Source organism: Cydia pomonella, chromosome 27 (genome assembly GCF_033807575.1).
Source record: "Cydia pomonella isolate Wapato2018A chromosome 27, ilCydPomo1, whole genome shotgun sequence".
In the NCBI taxonomy this organism is placed as follows: domain Eukaryota; kingdom Metazoa; phylum Arthropoda; class Insecta; order Lepidoptera; family Tortricidae; genus Cydia; species Cydia pomonella.
Genome location: NC_084729.1, coordinates 2,237,640 through 2,262,828, shown reverse-complemented (window position 1 = coordinate 2,262,828; position 25,189 = coordinate 2,237,640). Strand labels below are relative to the sequence as shown.

Below are 25,189 nucleotides of genomic sequence, written 5' to 3'. Positions count from 1 at the left end.
TCAGTTTTTTTTTATAATAACTAATAAATAGCGCTGACGTATTAATAATAGGAGAAAAAGGATATTAGGGTTATTACAAAAAAGCTGATGAAAAAATGTTATCGATGTGGCAACATTGTGTAAAGCAGCCATTTTGTGGTGTCCCAGTATAGTTGCGTGGTCTTCTTAATTTTCGTCTATTTTACATGGAAGCATTACTTTTTGTTATGATTTGAAATCTAATATTGTATTTTTAATTTGAAAAGTTTGTTTACAAACTATAACTATGTCCGTGATGGAACAAGAGGTGGAAAGCGGGTACAGAGTCGTTTGTTGTACCTGTTTGAGTACAGATCGGAATTTAATTTCCATAAATGGCTTAGCTCCAGTGTATCAAATATTTCGTCTGCTTATGTACGATTTTGCGGGAGACAGGGTAAGTTTTCAAAAGTTTTAACATAGTTAACTCTTAAAATTTACTGAATTACGTAAAGTAGTATATATGTAGTTTATTGTTCCTTTTTTATATGTAGAACGTAAGAAGGCTAGTTAGCATATACATAAATATTGCAAATATATGATATGAAGCAGCAATAATAAATCTATTCCCGATTATGCACGCCTGGAAGTTATAATAAGAAACCTGATACCAATAATGGAACCAATTTATAAATAACGAATATCTTTATCATACACAGACACGCGTTAATAAAACGTTGAATGTTTCAGTTTGACAACAGCCTGACTGATATGGATCAGATAATCTGCTGGGAGTGCCTGGCATTGATGAAAAAGTTCATTAGGTTCAAGCGCCAAGTGCACAGCGCACAGGAGCATATCCGGGTCCTTGCATTGAGTGGCTCACAGGAGGTATGTATCAGCTCAATAGTTGGAATAGATACATTAAAAACGTGGTCATAGACAGAACTCCTTTTTAAACTAAGGATAAGTCTTTAAAGTTCTGAATTAAAGGCATCTACATTGCCCCATCCTGAAACAGTATCAACTGCTTCACTTGCTGTGGCCAAGACAGTTTGTGAATCTGCTTTTATCAAGACAAGACAGACTTTGTTTTTTTTTTCTTCTCTATTATGGTATATCTAGAAAAGCATTTGTTTATTAATACATGTGTAAGAGTAGTAACCAACTTACTATAATGTGCAGTATGTTTTCTGATGCTGAAGGTTTTCCTTCAAAATTTCTCAGTTCCACTCACATTCTGGCACACAGTATGCTAAAATTATTTCTTTAGGCGCACTTGTAATTAATATAATGAATCTCCTAACAATATAGATATTTTTGTTCATAGTTTGTCCATGTTCAAGAACAAAATTTGGCAAATTTTGTTTTATAGAAATTGGTTCCAGTCATATTTTGCATTGTTTTGTACTTACGTATAGTACCCAAGTAAATATAATTGCGTAATCTACAATTCTTTGTAATAGTTTTCTTAGTAACATAGGAAGCTTTATGCCTATTTTTAGTACCCAAAGGGTAAAACGGGAAACGGGACCCTATTACTAAGACTCCGCTGTCCGTACGTCCATCTGTCACCATGTATCTCATGAACCGTGATAGCTAGGCAGTGGAAATTATCACAAATGATGTATTTCTGTTGCCGCTATAACAATAAATACTAAAAAGTATGGAACCCGGTGGGTGAGTCCTACTCGCATTTGTCCGGTTTTTATTAATATTAAGACATATTGTAAAATGCTTTTTGTTTTAGAAAAGTTTTATCCTTTGCTATTTTGCATATATGTCTCATGCCAATGTATTTTGCAGACCATGGACCACACTTACATGTCCCAATCTCTCTCAAGCCTGGAGGTCACCACGAAGACTGAATACGACAGTATATTCTTCGACTACACAACTCGGGACGAGTGGCCGCAGTATATAGCCATCAGCTCTGCGCACAGTGTGAAGCATGAGCAGTATGATGTGGCGCAGGCTGTTAGAGAGAATATCAATTTGGAGATGGATGGACATATGCTGGATGGTAATGTAAAAAAGGCACTGCTAAAGTTGTATTTAAGATCCTTCTTCATATTTAAGGGCTGTGCTCTTGTCGGCGGAGCCATGTCCAACTCTGCCAACTCTTCTGGTATGACACAACCTGAACCTTTTATTTGGTCAAAGTATTTTTTTCTCGGTCTTCCTCTTCTCTTTTCCTTCTATGACGTTCTTAAAGAACAGGTTGTGTCATAACAGATGTCCAATTCTATTTTCTATTGCCTTTTTTTCTTTAATCCAAATTTCTTTTCTCTTTAATCCCATCTAGCCAAATATCTAAGATTAGACAGGGTAATAATATTTTGTGGTTATTTTATCCTTGGACAAGTCACCTCTGATGCAGACTGAGGATTTTGAAGATTTTGTAGTCAATAGCAGGGTCCACACAGAGCGAGCAGCCTCGCGAGGAAATTTCCTCGAATTTCCTCGCGCGGCAAACGACGGGCCTCGCGCGGCCGCGTGCTCGTGTAACTTTTGCCTCAGCACGTTTGCCTCACACGAGCCAATTTGCTTGGCAAGATGGCGTTCCTCAGTCGGCTGTGCACATATTCACTGCTGTGGCTCGTGTATATTTTATTTTGCTTTTTAATGCAATCCAAAAGAAAAAACGAAAACGAACGAGTTGCAAGAGATTTTGGGTGCAACAAATCTATAATTATCAATCACGATACGGAAATCGGCTCTTTTGGGGTTAGAAAATGTGACTATTTTTAAACGCATTTAAAAAAAGGAGTGATTCGACTTGTTATGTTCACAATTACACGTAAAACTTAAATGCAAGACACAAATTGAAGAAAGGTATCACTTTCAGGGAGATGGTGCTTCCCACGCAGCGATATTTAGCGATGGAAGACTCGTTTTATACTACGTCGGTGGCAAACAAGCATACGGCCAACCAATCATACACCAATCTCCGTCTATTTAGTAAATTTACAATCAAATTAAACATCAATCCTATCTAATTCCCCAATAATAACATGTTCATATATTCCCCTATTCGTATAATCAAGATCTCTAGAATCCCATATTATGTATTTATTGCGTAAAAGGATATTAATTTGCAACATAGGTCTTTATTCATTTTTTCCATGCGGATGCAAAATAACCACGCGCACCAAACAAACACATCCCGACCGGCGCGCGGCAAACGACTGAGACGCCTCTGTGCATGCCAAAAAACCGACACCGAGCGGCTCGGCCAAGGTCGCGCTCGCCCGAGGAAAACGTGCGCTCTGCCTCGGCCGAGGCACGTCTACACTAGCCGTTTTGTGCGCGAGGCAATTTCCTCATGCACAACATGGCCAGTGTAGACGTGCCTCGTCCGAGGCGGCGTATGCTCGGTCTTTGTGGACCGCCTAATGGTTAAAATATTGTGCACATCTATCTGAATTGAAGTTTGACTTTAGTTAAATAACTTATTCTGCTTTCAGTACCAGAGATAGTCCTAGAGAACGCGGTAACGGGCGTCATGTCCCACATCGTGGTCGGCACCGACGACATGACGCGGATCGAGACCTATCGCATGAAAGGGGAGCTCGAGGACCTTAACATAGAGTGAGTGGCCTTTCTCAGAACCACAGATAGAACTCGGTGACAGGTGTAATGTCGCACATCGTGGTCGGCACCGACGACATGACGCGGATCGAGACCTATCGCATGAAAGGGAAGCTCGAGGACCTTAACATAGAATGAGTGGCCTTTTTCCAGTACCACAGATAGAACTCGGTGACAGGTGTAATGTCGCACATCGTGGTCGGCACCGACGACATGACGCGGATCGAGACCTATCGCATGAAAGGGGAGCTCGAGGACCTTAACATAGAGTGAGTGGCCTTTCTCAGAACCACAGATAGAACTCGGTGACAGGTGTAATGTCGCACATCGTGGTCGGCACCGACGACATGACGCGGATCGAGACCTATCGCATGAAAGGGAAGCTCGAGGACCTTAACATAGAATGAGTGGCCTTTTTCAGTACCACAGATAGAACTCGGTGACAGGTGTAATGTCGCACATCGTGGTCGGCACCGACGACATGACGCGGATCGAGACCTATCGCATGAAAGGGGAGCTCGAGGACCTTAACATAGAGTGAGTGGCCTTTTTCAGTACCACAGATAGAACCCGGTGACAGGTGTAATGTCGCACATCGTGGTCGGCACCGACAACATGACGCGGATCGAGACCTATCGCATGAAAGGGAAGCTCGAGGACCTTAACATAGAATGAGTGGCCTTTTTCAGTACCACAGATAGAACCCGGTGACAGGTGTAATGTCGCACATCGTGGTCGGCACCGACGACATGACGCGGATCGAGACCTATCGCATGAAAGGGGAGTTCGAGGACCTTAACATAGAGTGAGTGGCCTTTTTCAGTACCACAGATAGAACTCGGTGACAGGTGTAATGTCGCACATCGTGGTCGGCACCGACGACATGACGCGGATCGAGACCTATCGCATGAAAGGGGAGCTCGAGGACCTTAACATAGAGTGAGTGGCCTTTTTCAGTACCACAGATAGAACCCGGTGACAGGTGTAATGTCGCACATCGTGGTCGGCACCGACGACATGACGCGGATCGAGACCTATCGCATGAAAGGGAAGCTCGAGGACCTTAACATAGAGTGAGTGGCCTTTTTCAGTACCACAGATAGAACCCGGTGACAGGTGTAATGTCGCACATCGTGGTCGGCACCGACGACATGACGCGGATCGAGACCTATCGCATGAAAGGGGAGCTCGAGGACCTTAACATAGAGTGAGTGGCCTTTCTCAGTACCACAGATAGAACTCGGTGACAGGTGTAATGTCGCACATCGTGGTCGGCACCGACGACATGACGCGGATCGAGACCTATCGCATGAAAGGGAAGCTCGAGGACCTTAACATAGAGTGAGTGGCCTTTTTCAGTACCACAGATAGAACCCGGTGACAGGTGTAATGTCGCACATCGTGGTCGGCACCGACGACATGACGCGGATCGAGACCTATCGCATGAAACATAGAGTGAGTGGCCTTTTTCAGTACCACAGATAGTATAGAACCAGAAATAGAGTAAGACACGTTAATTTAGACCCCTGGGATTTATGACATCTTAAAATTAGAGCTTTCCTTGTATCATCCTACACCTGCACTGTTGCCCTGGCCTGTTGTCACCTCTGTCTTCATGTACTATGTACTTCTCTCTGTAAATGTTATTTTGAGGTTGTGCAATAAAGAGGATTTGTATTGTATTGTATTGTATCCTAAATACCTTATCGCAACAATTTACGAAGACAAGGCCACCTTCAAATATAACCGCAAATTTTTGTATAGCTTTGTGTTTGTCAATAAATAAATATAGGACATTCTTACACAGAGAAGTCCCACGGTAAGCTCGAGGCTTGTGTTGTGGGCAGACAACGATATATGTAATATACAAATACTTAAATACATAGAAAACAACCAAGACTCAGGAACAAATATCCGTGCTCATCACACAAATAAATGACCTTACCGGGATTCGAACCCAGGACCACCGGCTTCATAGGCAGGGTCACTACCCACTAGGCCAGAGAGGTTAAATGTCCTTACCGGGATTCAAACCTAAGACCATCGGCTTCATAGGCAGGGTCACTACCCATTAGGCCAGACGGTCATCTATCATTTGTGAGAAATGAAATTTGTAATAATTATTACTATAGCTTATTTGTGTTATTTCCTCAGAACAATTCCATCACAGCCGAAAATCGAGGCAGTAATCATATCAAATCCAGTCAAGCCGAAAGAGGAGAAAACTGCAGCGCAGAAACTGAAATACTTCACGGAGTTTATGAGTGAGGCTGAAATGCTTGCTTCAAGGTAGGTTTGCAGAGAAATATCAATATACTGTGGCACACCCAGTTTGTCAGTTAAAAAAACAGAAAAAAACCTTTTTTTTTTTAATACTACGTCGGTGGCAAACAAGCATACGGCCCGCCTGATGGTAAGCAGTCTCCGTAGCCTATGTACGCCTGCAACTCCAGAGGAGTTACATGCGCATTGCCGACCCTAAAGCCGTTTAAAATATTTCAACAATTTTCAATCGTGGCTGAATGCCGAATAGGTCTCTGTGCCTTCGATATCTAACCTATCAAAGAACAATATGGCGGACGAATGATTTAAATGTCACCGTATTTAAGATATTCTTTCGCATAAAATTTAGTTTTTGTGATGAAAAATATTGTGTGTAACTCCGCGGGTAAGAATATTGCAAACTCGTTTCTTTAATTACCACCCTCGTTTCCAAAATTTCACGTACCCCCTCGTTGAACGATCTACTATTAATTTGCAGGGAGGAAGCGAAAGAAAAAGTACAATATGCGAGCTCGGTGTACAAATGCGAACTGTGCATTATTGGGTTCTACACGCAGCAACAAGTTGAGGATCACTTCGTGTCTGATCACAGGGCCGTGAGTATTACTTTTTGATTAAGATTTCGAATTGCGTACTTTTCATGTATGGTATGGGCTCCCAACTCGACTATAACATTCATTTCGATACGCTGTGGTCACCTATAAAAAAATTGACCAATCACGTGCCACCGCGCTCCCGTGGAAAAGATTAAAAGGGCGCGGGGTCGCGCGTTTATGTATTTTTCACTACATTTTTGTCTACTGAGATACTTACCAATTTTCATTAATTATTTAGGTTTTATAGTAAAAAAAGTAGTATTTTAGATAACTCGTAGAAAAAGTATTGTATACAATAGTGATATAATCAAGCTTTTCAATCTCGTACCTTACTTAGGCAATTCAGCAAGCTTCGTTGCCTTAACATCGCATTCCCTCTCTATCGCACCAATACGTCAGTGCGAGCGAGAAGGACTACGATCAAGATTACGCAGTCGCTAAACGTCAATGTTAGTAAGATTTTCAATATTTTAACATTTTTAATTATCTATTCGCGGCCAAACTAAATGTTAAATCTGTATTTCTGTTTAATTTAATATTGTTATTATTATACATCCTTTATATTATAAGTTCCGGTAGGTAGGTCGTTTTCTAACTTTTCATCACACTTGCAGGAAAGAGATTTCATGCAGGTGTATTGAAGGGACAATCAACTTTTTAGCGTCACTCGTTGCCATGGTTACGATTAGTTGTCCAGGGGACAAAAGTTCATTGAAATACTGATTTTATGGTACTTAAATGTATTAAACTTGCGTTTTTGTGGTCGTTATAACCAATGTCCATAATGGGCCCCCTACTAAGCATATTAATAGAACGGCATACAACGTCTCTTTAAACAAACTGTGCCACTGTTGTCCCTTGGACAACGGGACAGGATAACAAAACAAAAAAAGTTGATTCACCCTGAAGGACAAAGGCATGGAAAGCTACGGTTTTACAGCGACAAAGAATCTAGTCTTCTCATGTATTCCAAACATAAAACTGCAGCATTTTGTGGCAGTTTTAAGTACACCGCCACGAAATGCTGGAATAACCTACCACCACCTCTTAAGCAACTTACTTCTTTGCGGTCTTTTAAAGTACAAGTAAAAGTTATCTTCTCTCTATATGTCAGAGGGACTGTAAATATTTTGTTATATATATATTAATAGCTGTTTAAAATATTTTTACTGAATTTTCAATTGTGACTGAACGCCGGATAGGTCTGTGCCTAACCTGTCAAAGAATGACAATATAGCAGACGAATGTTCGAAATGTCACCGTATTTAAGAATTAAGTATTTCACTAAAAATTTAATTTGTGATGAAAAACATTGTGTGGAACTCCAGGGTTAAGAATATTGCAAACTCGAGTTTTTAATGCACTCCAGCCTGTAGCAAAATTTCACTTACTTCCTTCGTTGCACAACGTGCGTGCGTGCGTGCGAGCGTGCGCGCGCGCGCGTGTGTGTGCGTGTGTGTGTATGTGTGTGTGTGGTTGTGTGCGTGCGTGCGTGTTTGTTTGTTTGGGTCTCTATTAATGTTTGTGATACTTAGCTTCTAGTCGTTGTTTTTTAGCCATTTAGTTAACCTACTCTTACACTCGTATGTGGGGCAGGAATAGATGTCAATGTGTTTGTTTATCCGATTATACAGATTGCAAGATTGTTCCCGTCGCTGTCTTCTGGCATTTCTTACAGATTTTTTTTTTTAGAAACCGGGTTATTCCCCGTGCAAAGTGTGCTACAAATACGTGGAAGAGTCCAAGCTCCAATCCCACGTAGAGACACATTACGTGCGCTACATCTGCAAGCTGTGCGGGCACGGCACGCGGCTGCTGGCCGCCATGCGCGCGCACCAGGACGCGCACACCGCCCGCCCGCCCGCCGCGCAGCTGCTCATCGGCGGCTCCGGCCAGAGGAAGGTGGGTGCAGCTGACACACTCACACACTACATCTTCTTCTTCCTCGCGTTGTCCCGGCATTTGCCACGGCTCATGGGAGTCTGGGGTCCGCTTGACAACTAATCCCAAGATTTGGCGTAGGCACTAGTTTTTACGAAAGCGACTGCCATCAGACCTTCCAACCCGGAGGATAAACTAGGCCTTGTTGGGATTAGTCCGGTTTCCTCGCGATGTTTTCCTTCACCGAAAAGCGACTGGTAAATATCAAATGATATTTCGTACATAAGTTCCGAAAAACTCATTGGTACGAGCCGGGGTTTGAACCCGCGACCTCCGGATTGCAAGCCGCACGCTCTTACCGCTAGGCCACCAGCGCTTATTTTTTTTTTTCTTTTTTTTTTTCCTCGCTCCCACACTACATGTTTGTCCATTTCTTTTTTTGACGACCGGTCTGGCCTAGTGGGTAGTGACCCTGCCTATGAAGCTGATGGTCCCGGGTTCAAATCCTGGTAAGAGCATATATTTGTGTGATGAACACGGATATTTGTTTCTGAGTCATGGGTGTTTATATGTATTTAAGTATTTATAATTATAATATATTATATATATCGTTGTCTAAGTACCTACGACACAAGCCTTATTGAGCTTACTGTGGGGCTTAGTCAATTTGTGTAATAATGTCCTATAATATTTATTTATTTATTTCTATGACATTACCCTGCCTGTATATTTTCGAAGTAACGGTATGTGTTAAAAAAAAACAACGGGTTGCACTCCAGAGTGCCGGCAGAAGTGAAAACTTGAATATTAACGTTGTGCATTTTTGATATTTTGGAATGCTTAGGAAATAATTTTGCACGGACTGCTTTAATTATCAGTATAAAAGTACTATCAGTTATGTGGTAAAATACAATATTCATTTATTGCGCTATCGTACACAAACATGACAATTTATATTACATTAAAAATTTTACTACTGACTTCAATGACATTGAAAGTTTTTCGATCAGGTCACGTGTCCGTCTTACGAATTTTCAATCTGACGAATCTGTCGGTCACGTGACCTGTCGCGAGTTTAACATTTTTTCCCCATCACAAAAAGTGCACAGCGCCGCTAAAGAAGTTTTCACTTCAATAACATTGGCTAATTTTCTGTTACCAATAGTGCTCGTTGTAACAAAATTTATTCAAAATCAATAAAAACAACTTTTCTTGCCAAAAGTGTTTTTGGCATAGCCCCTAAACTTTATAACAAACTACCGGAAAATATTACTAAAATAGATGACATAGGATTATTCAAAAAGAGTCTGTTTATTTTTAGTTAGGAAAACGTACTACTCGATCGGAGACTACCTGTTTGATTCAGAGTATTAATCAAGTAGGTATATGAAGGAATGATTTTTTATAGATTAACCCCCCTTATTCATAAACGTGTACTAAAGTTACGATGCCGCTGATCATTGTTTGTCCCTTTCCGACGTATGGGTATGATGGAAAGGGACAAACGATGATCAGCGGCATCGTAACTTTAGTACACGTTTATGAATAAGGGGGTTAGTTTCTAAATATGCATGCGCCATCTGGACGATATTTGTATGCCTAATGGCTAAACATGGTAATACCTTCTTTTTGCGCGCTTGCGGGAGAGTGATCTCGACCCCCGCTTCGGGTCGTTCTTGGCGCAGAGGTTGTCTATCGCGGTTCAGCGTAATGGGCACCTTTGCGCCGGGAACGATGCGGGGTGGGTTGTTCGAATAGTTTTTATGGGTTAGTTTAGGTTTAGTTTAATTTGTAATTAATTTTATTGCTAATGTATTCCCTAGTTAAGTATTTTTATGATTGTAATTTATTTTTTTACTTTTGTATGATCCGTGAAAACCTATGTTTACAAATAAATATATGATTTATATCCATTATAACCTTTACAGTACATATGGGGCTACTTTATAGCACTAGTGCGAGAAGTAGCATATTACGTTACTGTGTCGAACATTTAAAGGGCCATATGTACTGTAAAACGTTGTACGATACATGTGCGAATAGGTAATTCGCAACTCGTGTCGATTTAAAACACTCCCTTCGGTCGTGTTTTAATTTATCGCCACTCGTTTCGAATTTCCTATTTTTCGCACTTGTATCGTAATGTACTAATTTGTTACAGAGCCGCAAGAAAAAGGAGCCCCCTTCGAACCCGCCCAAGCCGGGGGACCTGCGCAAACTGCTGTCCAAGACCACCATAGAGGGCTACCAGTGTCTCGAGTGCGACATGTTCTTCAAGTAAGCATTCTAATGTATACACGGTTACATCTCGCTAAAAATTAAAACTAAAAAGTGAAGAAACATAAAATAATAATATGAGACATATTTTTTACTATACTCTGTATCTTTAGGTATTTAAATAAAAGTAAACAAAATCTACCCTCAAATGGATCCTTAAGCCAGTTGAGGGTAGATGAAAACATTACATGATCAAATAATGTAGGTTAACGTTAGGTCAGTGACAGATCCAGGCGATTGTGTATTTTGTCGGTTAACCAATAAATGTTATAACTACCCGAATATGTACAAATTGTTTGTTTACTTTTATTTAAATACCTAAAGATACAGAGTATAGTTATGGGGATACCAGGCGAAATAAGTAGACCAGAAGTTCATTATTAAGTATCAAATTCTCCAACGCGCACGGCCCCTATATGTCCTTCCCCGGCTCTTGAGTATCCCCATACCAAATTTCATCTAAATCGGTTCAGCAGTTTAATCGTGAAGAGGTAACCGACGTATGTAAAGTACTAACAATTCCCGTGTAGGTAAAACCAAAGAGAATTAAGAAGACCAAGAGTGCTCACTCCATACAACGGTTTTGTTACCAAAAATACTATTATTTTCGTAGTCTACATCTAGCGTCAAGTAGCGCAACTCTCAGTACTGCTACTCGACAATAGATGTCGCGGCAAACAAAAAGACTAATGCTCACAAATTTTCAGCTAATATTATAAATAGAGTAACCGGAACTCAATTTTCAACTCCTATGCTTACTCTGGTTATAATATTAGCTGGAAATCGTTGAGCATTAGACTTTTTGTTTGCCGCGACATCTATTGTCGAGTAGCAGTACTGAGAGTTGCGCTACTTGACGCTAGATGTAGACTACGAAAATAATAGTATTTTTGGTAACAAAACCGTTGTATGGAGTGAGCACTCTTGGTCTTCTTCTCTTTGGTAAAACCCAAAGAGTCAGTTCTTAGATATACTTTCTTCTTCAGTTTTTACTACATACGTCCATATTTCATAGAGCTATAAAGATATTTTCCTACTCCTCTACTGTTATCTGTCATTTATGGATTCATTAACACGAATATAAGAACATACATAAAAGGTTTCAAGAAAAGTCTATATTGTCTATTCCTCATAAAAGCTCTTGTGCTTTTAATCGCCATAACGTTACTGCGATTAATGGCTACCAACCTAACAAAACCAAAACGAATACAGTTTTAAACTAAGTGCATTGCTGCCAACTTACAAAATATTCATTTGGTTGCATAGTAAAAATAATCACTTCATAAGTCAGAAACACGCATGTGACACCCGTAATATAGCAACACCCATAGACTACGAAGACCGCTTAGTCTCCGTAGGCTACGGTGGCCAAAATTGAGAAAAAACTGTCCAAAAATTGAATTTAGCAAGTAGCAAATACCAGGGCCTCATGAGTTACGAGGAGGTGTCGCCGACCGGCCGGCCGCGGCCCGGGGCGGGCCGGGCGCGTCACAAGGTATGCTCGCGCGTCTTGGCTATATACTTTTGCTGTAATTTGTTTACCTAAATTAAGATTTATTTTTGTTGACTCGTAGGAAAAATATTGTATGCAACGTTGTATAAGTAGGTCAAAAAATGCTCGTGGCGTATTCCTTTACAATGTTCGCCTACGCCTTCGGCTCCGGCTCACATTGTAACTCACGCCACTCGCCTTTTTTGACCCTTCTTATACAACTGTTGCATAAAATACTATAATATTTATGTTCTTATATTGTTATTTTTTAGAAATTCCCGCGCTCGCAAGAACCACGTGGCCCGCTTCCACAGAGAAGGTCTGCAGTGCGACCACTGCAAGAAACGCTTCGTCAACCGGACCACGCTGGCAACACATCTAAGGTATTCACATTCCAGTGTTGCCAGGCGTACGTTAATTATTTATTATTTATTGTATTTTATTCGGAAAACCAACAGCTTAAGTAAACTAAAACTAGGTTAACGTAAATATGAATCAGAGAATCCAATTACAGGCTTCCACAGACAGGATACGAAGGTAGGCATATTACAGGCTAGCACAAAATTAAAGACTTTACAAACGCCAAAACATGCTATGAGAAAAGAAAGAAGTAATTTGTTTCTTATTTAAATTAAAATAGTACATTGTGCAACGAGAGGGGTAAGTGAAATTTTGGATATGAGGGTGATAATTCCCGACAGCCGGAGGCTGTCCTCCGAACCGAAAAGACCCGAGTGTGCAATATTCTTACCCCCGGAGTTACACACAATGTTTTTCATCACACTTGGGAAGAAAAAACTAAATTTTAAGTGAAATAATTCTTAAATACGGTGACATATTAAACATTCGTCCGCCATTTTGTAATTTCTTGGCAGGGGAGGCATCGAAGGCACAGCCCTATTCGGCATTCAGCCACGATTGAAACTTATGTAAAAATATTTTAAACGGCTGTTAAATTAATCAAATTAAATAATTTCAAACACAAATAAAATATTAAATCATAAACGTCAGTATTTTAAAAATAAAACTCATTTATGCTACTCAGTTTGTATGAATAAGTGATATAATTTAAAAAAAAAGCTATACCCCCGAGAGACTTATAACTTTTTTTTTTCACAATCCATAACTCCCGCGGGAACAAAATAGGCCTTTGTCCTTCAGCACACCTGCATGAAATAAGACCTTTTTCGAGCAAGTGTGATGAAAATTAAATTAAACCTATGCTAATCTTCTGCAGGCAGGGCAGCAAAGAAACTAGATGCCATGAGGTTTCTAATTATTGCAGGTTTCATTAGATGTAAATCCAGTTGATCGTTGCTATGACACAGTTCATTCATTGACCTCGGAGCTCGGACAAAGTATGAATTTTGACGATATTATCGTACATGTACGATAATTTGGGCTTCCGTACGATGTACGTTCCAAAGTGCATTATCGTTCGCAAAAGTTTCAGCCGTTGGACGATGCCACCCGAAGTCTAGTATTTAAAGCAAAATATGACACTTTCACTCTGAAATAACTTACTATTAGCACCTTTTGGGTGATCAGCTCCTTGGTTTAAGTCAAAATGTCGTAATTTCCTGTAAGCCGTTTGGATCTATCACACAAATATAAAACTGATTTTTGCGCTATATACACGAAAATTGCGTTTTCTTTAATTATACATTAGACATGTAAGCTTAATTTTCAAGAAATTTTAGGGGTACGATAATTTTGACACTCAAATACGATAATTCTCTTCCGCTAATCTGGCAACACTGTTACATTCACATTAACAAATCCGCTGGAGATCAGCCCGCAAACACAATAACATCATTGCTTCACACAAAATAAATCATTGTAACAATTCTTCATGTCCATACAGACTGCACGAAGGCCCGCTGCCGAAAGAGGAATGCCCGATCTGCCACAAGATGGTGCGCGTCATACAGCTTAAGTACCACATACAGAGGCACGAGAACAAGAGCAGATACGAGTGTGTCGACTGCAAAAAGGTAATCTATATATAGCTGGCTATAGACCTACCAAACAATGCCCGATCTGCCACTAGATGGCGTCACACAGCTCAAGTACCACATACAGAGGCACGAGAACAAGAGCAGATACGAGTGTGTCGACTGCAAAAAGGTAATCTATATATAGCTGGCTATAGACCTGCCAAACAATGTCCGATCTGCCACTAGATGGCGTCACACAGCTCAAGTACCACATACAGAGGCACGAGAACAAGAGCAGATACGAGTGTGTCGACTGCAAAAAGGTAATCTATATATAGCTGGCTATAGACCTGCCAGACAATGCCCGATCTGCCACTAGATGGCGTCACACAGCTCAAGTACCACATACAGAGGCACGAGAACAAGAGCGGATACGAGTGTGTCGACTGCAAAAAGGTAATCTATATATAGCTGGCTATAGACCTACCAAACAATGCCCGATCTGCCACTAGATGGCGTCACACAGCTCAATAACCCCATACAGAGGCACGAGAACAAGAGCAGATACGAGTGTGTCGACTGCAAAAAGGTAATCTATATATAGCTGGCTATAGACCTGCCAAACAATGCCCGATCTGCCACTAGATGGCGTCACACAGCTCAAGTACCACATACAGAGGCACGAGAACAAGAGCAGATACGAGTGTGTCGACTGCAAAAAGGTAATCTATATATAGCTGGCTATAGACCTACCAAACAATGCCCGCTCTGCCACTAGATGGCGTCACACAGCTCAAGTACCACATACAGAGGCACGAGAACAAGAGCAGATACGAGTGTGTCGACTGCAAAAAGGTAATCTATATATAGCTGGCTATAGACCTACCAAACAATGCCCGATCTGCCACTAGATGGCGTCACACAGCTCAAGTACCACATACAGAGGCACGAGAACAAGAGCAGATACGAGTGTGTCGACTGCAAAAAGGTAATCTATATATAGCTGGCTATAGACCTGCCAAACAATGCCCGATCTGCCACTAGATGGCGTCACACAGCTCAAGTACCACATACAGAGGCACGAGAACAGGAGCAGATACGAGTGTGTCGACTGCAAAAAGGTAATCTATATATAGCTGGCTATAGACCTGCCAGGCAATGCCCGATCTGCCACTAGATGGCGTCACACAGCTCAAGTACCACATACAGAGGCACGAGAACAAGAGCAGATACGAGTGTGTCGACTGCAAAAAGGTAATCTATATATAGCTGGCTATAGACCTGCCAGACAATGCCCGATCTGCCACTAGATGGCGTCACACAGCTCAAGTACCACATACAGAGGCACGAGAACAAGAGCGGATACGAGTGTGTCGACTGCAAAAAGGTAATATATATATAGCTGGCTATAGACCTACCAAACAATGCCCGCTCTGCCACTAGATGGCGTCAGACAGCTCAAGTACCACATACAGAGGCACGAGAACAAGAGCAGATACGAGTGTGTCGACTGCAAAAAGGTAATCTATATATAGCTGGCTATAGACCTGCCAAACAATGCCCGATCTGCCACTAGATGGCGTCACACAGCTCAAGTACCACATACAGAGGCACGAGAACAAGAGCAGATACGAGTGTGTCGACTGCAAAAAGGTAATCTATATATAGCTGGCTATAGACCTGCCAAACAATGCCCGATCTGCCACTAGATGGCGTCACACAGCTCAAGTACCACATACAGAGGCACGAGAACAAGAGCAGATACGAGTGTGTCGACTGCAAAAAGGTAATCTATATATAGCTGGCTATAGACCTACCAAACAATGCCCGATCTGCCACTAGATGGCGTCACACAGCTCAATAACCCCATACAGAGGCACGAGAACAAGAGCAGATACGAGTGTGTCGACTACAAAAAGGTAATCTATATATAGCTGGCTATAGACCTGCCAAACAATGCCCGATCTGCCACTAGATGGCGTCACACAGCTCAAGTACCACATACAGAGGCACGAGAACAAGAGCAGATACGAGTGTGTCGACTGCAAAAAGGTAATCTATATATAGCTGGCTATAGACCTACCAAACAATGCCCGCTCTGCCACTAGATGGCGTCACACAGCTCAAGTACCACATACAGAGGCACGAGAACAAGAGCAGATACGAGTGTGTCGACTGCAAAAAGGTAATCTATATATAGCTGGCTATAGACCTACCAAACAATGCCCGATCTGCCACTAGATGGCGTCACACAGCTCAAGTACCACATACAGAGGCACGAGAACAAGAGCAGATACGAGTGTGTCGACTGCAAAAAGGTAATCTATATATAGCTGGCTATAGACCTGCCAAACAATGCCCGATCTGCCACTAGATGGCGTCACACAGCTCAAGTACCACATACAGAGGCACGAGAACAAGAGCAGATACGAGTGTGTCGACTGCAAAAAGGTAATCTATATATAGCTGGCTATAGACCTGCCAAACAATGCCCGATCTGCCACTAGATGGCGTCACACAGCTCAAGTACCACATACAGAGGCACGAGAACAAGAGCAGATACGAGTGTGTCGACTGCAAAAAGGTAATCTATATATAGCTGGCTATAGACCTACCAAACAATGCCCGATCTGCCACTAGATGGCGTCACACAGCTCAAGTACCACATACAGAGGCACGAGAACAAGAGCAGATACGAGTGTGTCGACTGCAAAAAGGTAATCTATATATAGCTGGCTATAGACCTACCAAACAATGCCCGATCTGCCACTAGATGGCGTCACACAGCTCAAGTACCACATACAGAGGCACGAGAACAAGAGCAGATACGAGTGTGTCGACTGCAAAAAGGTAATTGGCCGAGCGAGAGCAAAGGTTGCTCACTTTTTACAAGCTTTAATTTAACTTAGTGTTAGCAAAGAGAATTTAAAATAGAGGTAGATTTTCAAATATATTATTATAAAATATATTTTAATAATGATGATGAAATGGATATTCCAATGCATGTATTTCCTTTGTTGCTTTTATTATACATTTGTTTGACATTTAGAATTTATTCTAGAAACAATCTAGACTAGTATTTACTATAAAAAAAAAAATTGTATGACTATATTTTGTGAAATTTTTAGTATTAAGTTTGATCTATGAATTATATTCATTAGTATTATATATGGAATAATATTTACAACATCAATAAATTGCTCTGATAATTAGCTTAAGATAATTATATGTAATACTGCCTTACCATTCATAAGTGCTTGTTGCTAGGCCTACATGAATAAAGTATATTGAATTGAAAAGTAAACATAGCTGCAGTAAATTTACTGCCATCTTACGGCATAGATTAAAACTTTTAGACCGCCATTTTGGCCGATGCTCTTGTAGATGGCGCCACTTTTTGATATTGAACAATTTTAACACATTTCCGTGAAAGAATAAGCATCAAAGTCAAATGGCGTTCTAAAAGTTTTAATCATGTGTCGAAAGATGGCAGTAAATTTACTGTGGCTACAAAGTATACTTTGACAATCCACATCTTTTCAAATTCTCTTTGGTGTTAGTACGGGTCAAATCTCGGAAGCTAAATTTGACCTTCCCGATTTCCGATTTAGCTGAAATTTATACGTATGTAAATTGGATGACGATGCAATATTATGATGACATGGAGCTGATCTGATGATGGAGACAGGTGGCCATGGGAACTCTGTAATAAAACAACGCAAACGAATTGTGTTTGGGGTTGTTAGAACTGTCTCTAGAATGAGTATTAGTTGCCTGTGGAAAGAAAAATACAGTCAGCGATAAAAGCTTGTATCAAAAAGAATTTTTGACAAAAACTTATACCTATTCGATTAAGTTTTTTTATCTAGTAAATAATGAAATTGCAGATATTCTCCCACCTGGCGACGTATCAGGCTCACTTGAAATACTCGCGAGCTCACGCATCGGATCAAGTCTTCAAGTAAGTGTAGACTTTAAGGCGTTAACACAAATTATAACTTTGCATGGACCAATCTGTTAAAATACTAATAAATAAACTCGAATGCCGCCGGCTTGTCTTATGTGTTTGTACACGTATAGTGGAGCCTTTAACCACGTGTAGTACGATGAATTTTATCGTCAAATCACCCTATACCTATGTTTTACTCAACTATTTTAACACATTAACTGCCAGACAAAAAACGGCGCACTACCCCAGAAACCGGTGGTCTATAGCTGCGTACAAAACAACCCGCCCAGCGGGTTGTCCGGCGTCTGAACAAAGTTCACGAGCGCCCACCAGGTGGGTTCCCGGCAGTGAATGTGTTAATAATGCACTCACTCAAAGTTTTTTGGCGCCAAACACGACTGATTACACTTGGTTAATGTTCCATTATCCGTCAATTTACCTATCGCACATTAAAACAATAGTAATCTTTCGATAGATTATGAATTAGGGCATAAATTTCAAGCGTAAATGTTTCAGAGAATTTTCCACATTTCCACAATTACTTGAGAATTAATAACGAAGATAAAAATTGTCTTCAAAAATTTGCTTTTTTACATTTTCTATTTTTTCGAAAACGAGGTCGTTGACCTGTACTTTTTTTATTTTTAAATAATAGTACATATCAGCGAAAAGTTGACATCAAAATGATATCCCTAGTTAAAACATTTCACATGTTACACGAGTCCGAACAAGACCTTCTGTAATGTGCGTCGAACTAAGTTGCTTTAGCTCCAAATGATAAATGATGAATGACGGGCGGCGGGCCAGTATTCTCTAGAACTAAATTGACGATCATTACAGAAGGTCTTGTTTGGACTCGTGTAACTTGGGAAATGTATTAACTAGGGTTATAAAACGTAAAAAGAAAATTTTTACAGACAATTTTTATCTTCGTTACTAATTCTCGAGTAATTGTGGAAAATTATCTGTAACATTATATGCTTCAAATGTATGCCCTAGTTCATAAGCTATCGAATGATTACTTTTTTAAAATTTGCAGTAGGTAAATGGACAGATAATGGTACATTAACCAAGTGCAGTAATTTTTAGCACAATAAAACTTTAAAATGGTGCATTTTTGAAATGGTTGAGAAAAAACACAGGTATGGGGGGTGATTTATCGATAAAATTCATCGTACTACACGTGGTTAACGGCTCCACTATACGTGTACAACCACATTGTATAAGCTTGGTTTTTGTATGGAGGTTTGACCGACTCGGACGACCTGCTCCATAGATTTTTTTGCGTATTTTTTTTTGTACTTTTTCGTAATCATAATACGGTACCGGATATGCCCTTAAACAGATCCCCACTATTTTTTTAACGTCTAGTATTCGGACAGTTCAGCACTTTTCTTAGTCCATTAAGGAAAAGAAAGACAAATCAAATCTGGCTTGTGTTCAAATATTTCTGACGCGCCGCCACTGATAGCTTATCCTGTTTGTTTTTTTGTAGATTCCCGTGTCCCATGTGCAACAAGGGCTACCCCACCAAGGAGGCGATGCAGGACCACTTCAACTACCAGCACCTCGGGAAGACCGCTCACAAGTGCCCCGTCTGCGATAAGGTACCTTTACTCTCACCATCTTCACCGCTTAGACAGCAAACTTTAAGAGGCTGTCAACACCCAATGTCCTTGAAATTGATGTTCTTAAACAGTTTTTTAAGAAAGACTATTTGTTTTAGTCAAGTAAGAAAAATATATGTTCATATTAATTATATTTCAAAGACCGTGGTTGTACTCGATACATGATTGAACGAAATCGGCTCGATAGAAAATAATTGCTAAGATTGGTCTTAAAATCATGGTTCTATGTCTTTATTGTTTTGACTTATGGGTCTGCAATTAAAATCACAATTTCAAAACATTTATATGTAAACCGCTAATGAGTAAAATATTACACTAATAATCCACTTTTTTTTATGTAAATATTTTTCTTATTATTCCCTTGCCCAGGCCCAGTAACATGCGTCAGTGCTATCTCATTTACTCCGATACAAATAGACAGTGTGCGCGCTTTAGGTATTGACAGCCTCTTGACCAATAGTGAATAATGATGTACACTTCAATAACGTATGCATATTTTTGAATAATATTTTGGTTTATGAGAAATCGGGCAGGCGCTTGGCCGTCGAACGGGGAACATGTGCCCCTCGACAAGACAAGCGCGCTATTTTTCTCTGTCAATTGATCGAACTATTTTGAGTATTGAGTGATAGGATACTGTTTATTAAGTAAATAAATACTTGGGGACGTCTTACACAGTTTAACCTAGCCCAAAACTAAGCAAACCTTGTACTATGGGTACTAGGTGACAATATATAGATAAATACCAGTGATCGGAACTATGGGAGTAAAACTTTAACAAAACTTGTTAAGCGGACATAAAATAGTGCATACAGCCCTAAAAATATTCATGTCCATAGGGATAGGAGTAGTATAGTACTTACAGCCATAAAAATATTTACATTCACAGATATTCGAATATTTTTAAGGCTATAAGCACTCTTTTTACGTCCGCTTGATAAGTTTTGTTTAAGTTTTACTCCCATAGTTCCGATCACTGATAAATACATATTTACATACATAAAAAACACCGATGACAGAAACACATCTCTGTTCCTCACACAACCCAGGACCATCGGCTTCTTAGGCAGGGTCACTATCCACCAGACCAAATCTATATTAAAATAATAATCATTATATTGTTTTCAGCCCATAGCATCCCGTGCCAACGTGGAGAAGCATATGATGCGAGTCCACGGCGAGAAGAAGGAGAAACCGAGGAACCACGTCTGTCAGATATGCAGGAAAGCTTTCACTGTGAGTACATACTTTATACGTCTACATTCGCGGTTTCAACTGTGTAGACAGTTAGTCACCAAACGCTGTGTTCCGACCAAAAAGAATTTGAAATAGAGGTGAATTGTCAAAGTAAACTTTGTAGCCACAGTAAATTTACTGCCATCTTTCGACACACGATTTAAACTTTTAGAACGCCGTTTGACTTTGATTCTTAGTATTTCACTGATTTAATTTAATCTATTTACTGAGAAGTTCTGCAGCGTTTACAATGAATAATATACAAAAAACGTGAGTACTTATAAGCATAGCCAAAAACAGAGGGAGTTCTGTTTTTGGCTATAACATTGACACAAAATAAGATATCATCTGTGGGTAGACTTGTGACTTGTGCTGTACAAGAATTGTAAATATAAATTAAATTTGTAGATCTTTAAGATACAAAGAAAAAGAGAATAAGAAAAGAAAAATAGTAAATTTGTTAAATGTCAAAAAGTGGCGCCATCTTTCTAGTGCATATGCCAAAGGTATGGCGTCATTTTTTCGAGCGATGGCGCCATAACCATATATCAGTGAAAGAATAAGGACCAAAGTCAAATGGCGTTCTAAAAGTTTTAATCATCAACTAAATGCTAAAATTATCTACCAGTCAACTATTGGGTCAAAGACATTTGTATATGTTGGTGCAGGAAAAATTTATAACAAATAATAAAGAATTAAATAAACTACTAATTGGCTACTTGACAGTTTTTTTGTAAATAATGTCAAACGATCTTGATTTTCCTGAGGATCAAATGTCTATATAGGACTCATGGCATTGAAGCAACACAAAGGTCAGAAATGAGAGTTAAAGTCTGACGCTCGCACTCGACGATTGAAACGCCTCTAACAAAATGATAAGGTGATGTGACGTCACATCATATAAGTCTGTCCTTAATGTATGGAAGATCAAGGAAATTGCCATTTTGACCCTGAAATATTGCGTTTATGTGTATAGTTGTCATACAATTTATTTTTCAATAAAATGTATGGAATCGTATTTTACCATTTTTTAAATCTATTTTTGAAAGAAAAAAAAAATTTTTTTAAAGTTTGGAACCTTTTTTTTTTTAAATCTCAATATAATTTTTTTAATTCCACTTTTTATAATGGATGGCTCATTTTCTATCCATTTAACTAAATTTTGTTATAATATTCAACATGTGTCAAGTACCCAATTGTAGTTTTGTATAATAATTGTAGTTTTTTTTTCAGGACAAAAAAGCATTGAACCAACACGAAGTGATCCACTCGGGCGCTCGGCCGCTGACCTGCGACCTGTGCCAGCAGAGCTTCAAGCAAAAGGCGTCGCTCTACACGCACCGCAAGCGCGTGCACAAGGTGTTCCCCGCCAAGAAACAGGTCGAGTTCATGGCGAAGGACCAGTAGGACCTCAGGGGTCTGACCCTGTCGAGTTTGCCCTCAAAGTCATATAAGTAGTTCATATAAACCAAAGAGAATTAAGAAGACCAAGAGTGCCCACTCCATACAACGGTTTTGTTACCAAAAATACTATTATTTTCGTAGTCTACATCTAGCGTCAAGTAGCGGAACTCGCAGTACTGCTACTCGACAGTAGATGTCGCGGCAAACAAAAAGTCTAATATTGTAACTAGAGAAACCGGAACTCAATTATTAACTTCTACGCTTACTCTGGTTACAATATTAGCTGAAAATCTTTGAGCATTAGATTTTTTGTTTGCCGCGACATCTGTTGTCGAGTAGCAGTACTGAGAGTACCGCTACTTGACGCTAGATGTAGACTACGAAAATAATAGTATTTTTGGTAACAAAACCGTTGTATGGAGTGAGCACTCTTGATCTTCTTAATTCTCTTTGATATAAACGCTGTTAAATATTTATCATTCAAAATTATCACTTCGAAGTCAATTCCACCAGCCAAAATGAGGAAATAATTCAATATGGTGCACAAGGTCTTCCCCGCTAAGAAACGGGTCGAATTCATGGCTAAGGACCAGTAGGACCTCAGGGGTCTGGCCCTGTCAAGTTTGCCCTTAGTCACTAGTAGATGAAACTCTGTTAAACATTTATTTAGTCAATTCTACCATCGAAAATGAGGAAACAACTAAATTTTTCTATCTAATAGGGAATATTACGCGAAACTCTGCATAGGGGGCGCCACTGCCACAATCTGAGGGTCTACCGCGAAACAAGAAAACCGAAATTTCGTTATCTAACCTCTCTATCACTTGCATATTCGAGCGATGAGGAGGCAGATAACTACATTTCAATTTTCGCGTCTCCCGGTAGGCCCTTTGTAAACAAACCGCCTTGATGCTGAGGCATGTCATATTTTATTATCTGTGAAAACTTGTCAAAAAAACAGTTTAAGGCACAGCATGTATAAGTTACTCTATGCAGGGCCGGATTTAGGGGACGGCAACCGGGGCTACTGCCCCGGGCCTCCACAAAAGAGGGGCCCCCCACAATAGAGAATTCGGTAAATTCACCATTTCATTTGAATAAAATTTGGGGCCAGGGGGCCTCCACTCCTTTATTGCCCGAGGCCTCCAGACCTCTAAATCCGGTATTGACTCTATGGTTTATGAAAGGTGCTAGTGCTGCTCTCTGGCGGCAGAACATTGCAGTAATATTATTACTTAGTCTCTCTTGTGGATAAAATTTAACTTTCTCATCAGTTTTTGAAGTATCAAGAGACCCTTTACAAGCTGGTGTGGTAAAAAAATATATTTAAATCGACGGCCGATCGTAAGATCAGGCAGATCGGTATTTTCCCAGGCATATCGTAAAATCTTTGTCACGTTCCCTTATTTTTGCATAGTTTGCCCCGCGGGCATCTGAAGCTACCCAACGAACTTATCCTACCTATGTATTGGTTTAATGTGACTACCGTCAGCATCACACAGGAACATTACGATCTGCCTGATTTCACGATCGGCCGCCGACATATACACGACCTTGTTATCAGTGTCTCAGCTAGTATAGTTCAAAGTCATCCACGATGACGCGCAGATATGTCAAATCTCGCGAGTCAAGGCTCGCGTCTTCGTGAATGGCACGATCTATAAATATTTAAAATATCGCAAATCATGTAACAATATTGATAATAAATATTCCTAGAGATTTTCCTAGCACGTTGTCATGTTGTTAGTGCTTGACAAAATTAAAAACATCGAAAATCCTGTTATCGATATCGATAAGTAAGACTTCAACCGTAATCATTTTCCATATTCCGCTTATTTATTTATTTATTAGTATGTTACATCAGTCGAAGTTGAAAAATCTTTTAGTCAGTAAAAGTGGATGTTTCAAAGACACAATGCAGTTTTACGTCCTAAAATATGTGAAAAAATTGATAGATTACTTCGAGAATCATGTAAAAAAACCTGTGTTTTATTGTGCGATGACTATTTGGAGGGCAATCTAGGTATAATTTGGATTTTCTTTTAAATATAAAGTTTGTGGGTAAACTATTAATACATTTTATAGTTTCGTAATTCTTGTTCATTTATTTCCAAACATGCCACATTTGTTTAAGACATTATGACAGTTATAAGATATCGATAATACAATATATCGATAAACTAAATATCGGAAGGAAGTCTCTTGCGTTGCCTTGTTCATGCTAGAAAAATCTCTAAGTCTAATAATAAATATAAGATTATTAAAGTCGAATATAGGTTTTTGCTGTTTTTAATACAATGACACTATTCCACATTTTATTAATACTTGTTATGACTTGACGCTCATATATTAGACTTTAATTATAAGTGATTGTAATCTATGAAATGAAGTTAATGAAATAATTAGTATATATATTAGATTCTTTAATATAGTGCTGTATTTACAAATAAAATAATTATAGTATATATTTAGTTTTATTTCTATCATCCTTATTACTGAACTTTCCGATAGGTCATCAGAAATAAGTAAGCATGAAGTTCTCACTCCATACATCAGTTTACTTACCAAAAAGTTTATTATTTTCGCAGGCGACATCTAGCGTCAAGTAACGGATTTATCAGTACCGCTACTTGACAATAGATGTCGCGCGACGAACGAAAAGTGTAATGCTCAACAATTTTCAACCAATATTATAACCGGAATCTATTTTCAACTCCTTCTGCTTGTAATATTAGTTGGACGGTAAACAAGGAACTGCAGTTGCACGCGTCCATAGGCTACGATAATTTTTCAGTCTCTGGACGGTACGCTTGTTTGCCACCGACGTAGTATTTGTGTACATTTACAACATTTGAAAAAAAAATTGGGTCTGACATACCCTACCTATGCGAAAGAGTTGCTTTGTATCAGGGATCGGAAACCGGTATTTTTTGTATGGGAACGAAAACTATTTTTTC

General features: G+C 39.7%; 1 protein-coding gene across 1 annotated transcript; it reads left to right on the top strand.

The window, feature by feature from the left end:
• Positions 1-126: 126 nt before the first annotated feature.
• Positions 127-24,041, top strand: LOC133532736 (zinc finger protein 354A-like). The gene is made up of 14 exons (XM_061871517.1): positions 127-415; positions 709-849; positions 1,765-1,981; positions 3,426-3,549; positions 5,704-5,838; positions 6,311-6,428; positions 8,121-8,330; positions 10,471-10,586; positions 12,351-12,461; positions 13,943-14,072; positions 17,903-17,976; positions 19,460-19,571; positions 20,721-20,828; positions 22,062-24,041. The coding sequence occupies exons 1-14, from the start codon at positions 266-268 to the stop codon at positions 22,233-22,235; spliced, it is 1,920 nt and encodes a 639-aa protein (XP_061727501.1). The 5' UTR covers positions 127-265; the 3' UTR covers positions 22,236-24,041.
• Positions 24,042-25,189: the final 1,148 nt, after the last annotated feature.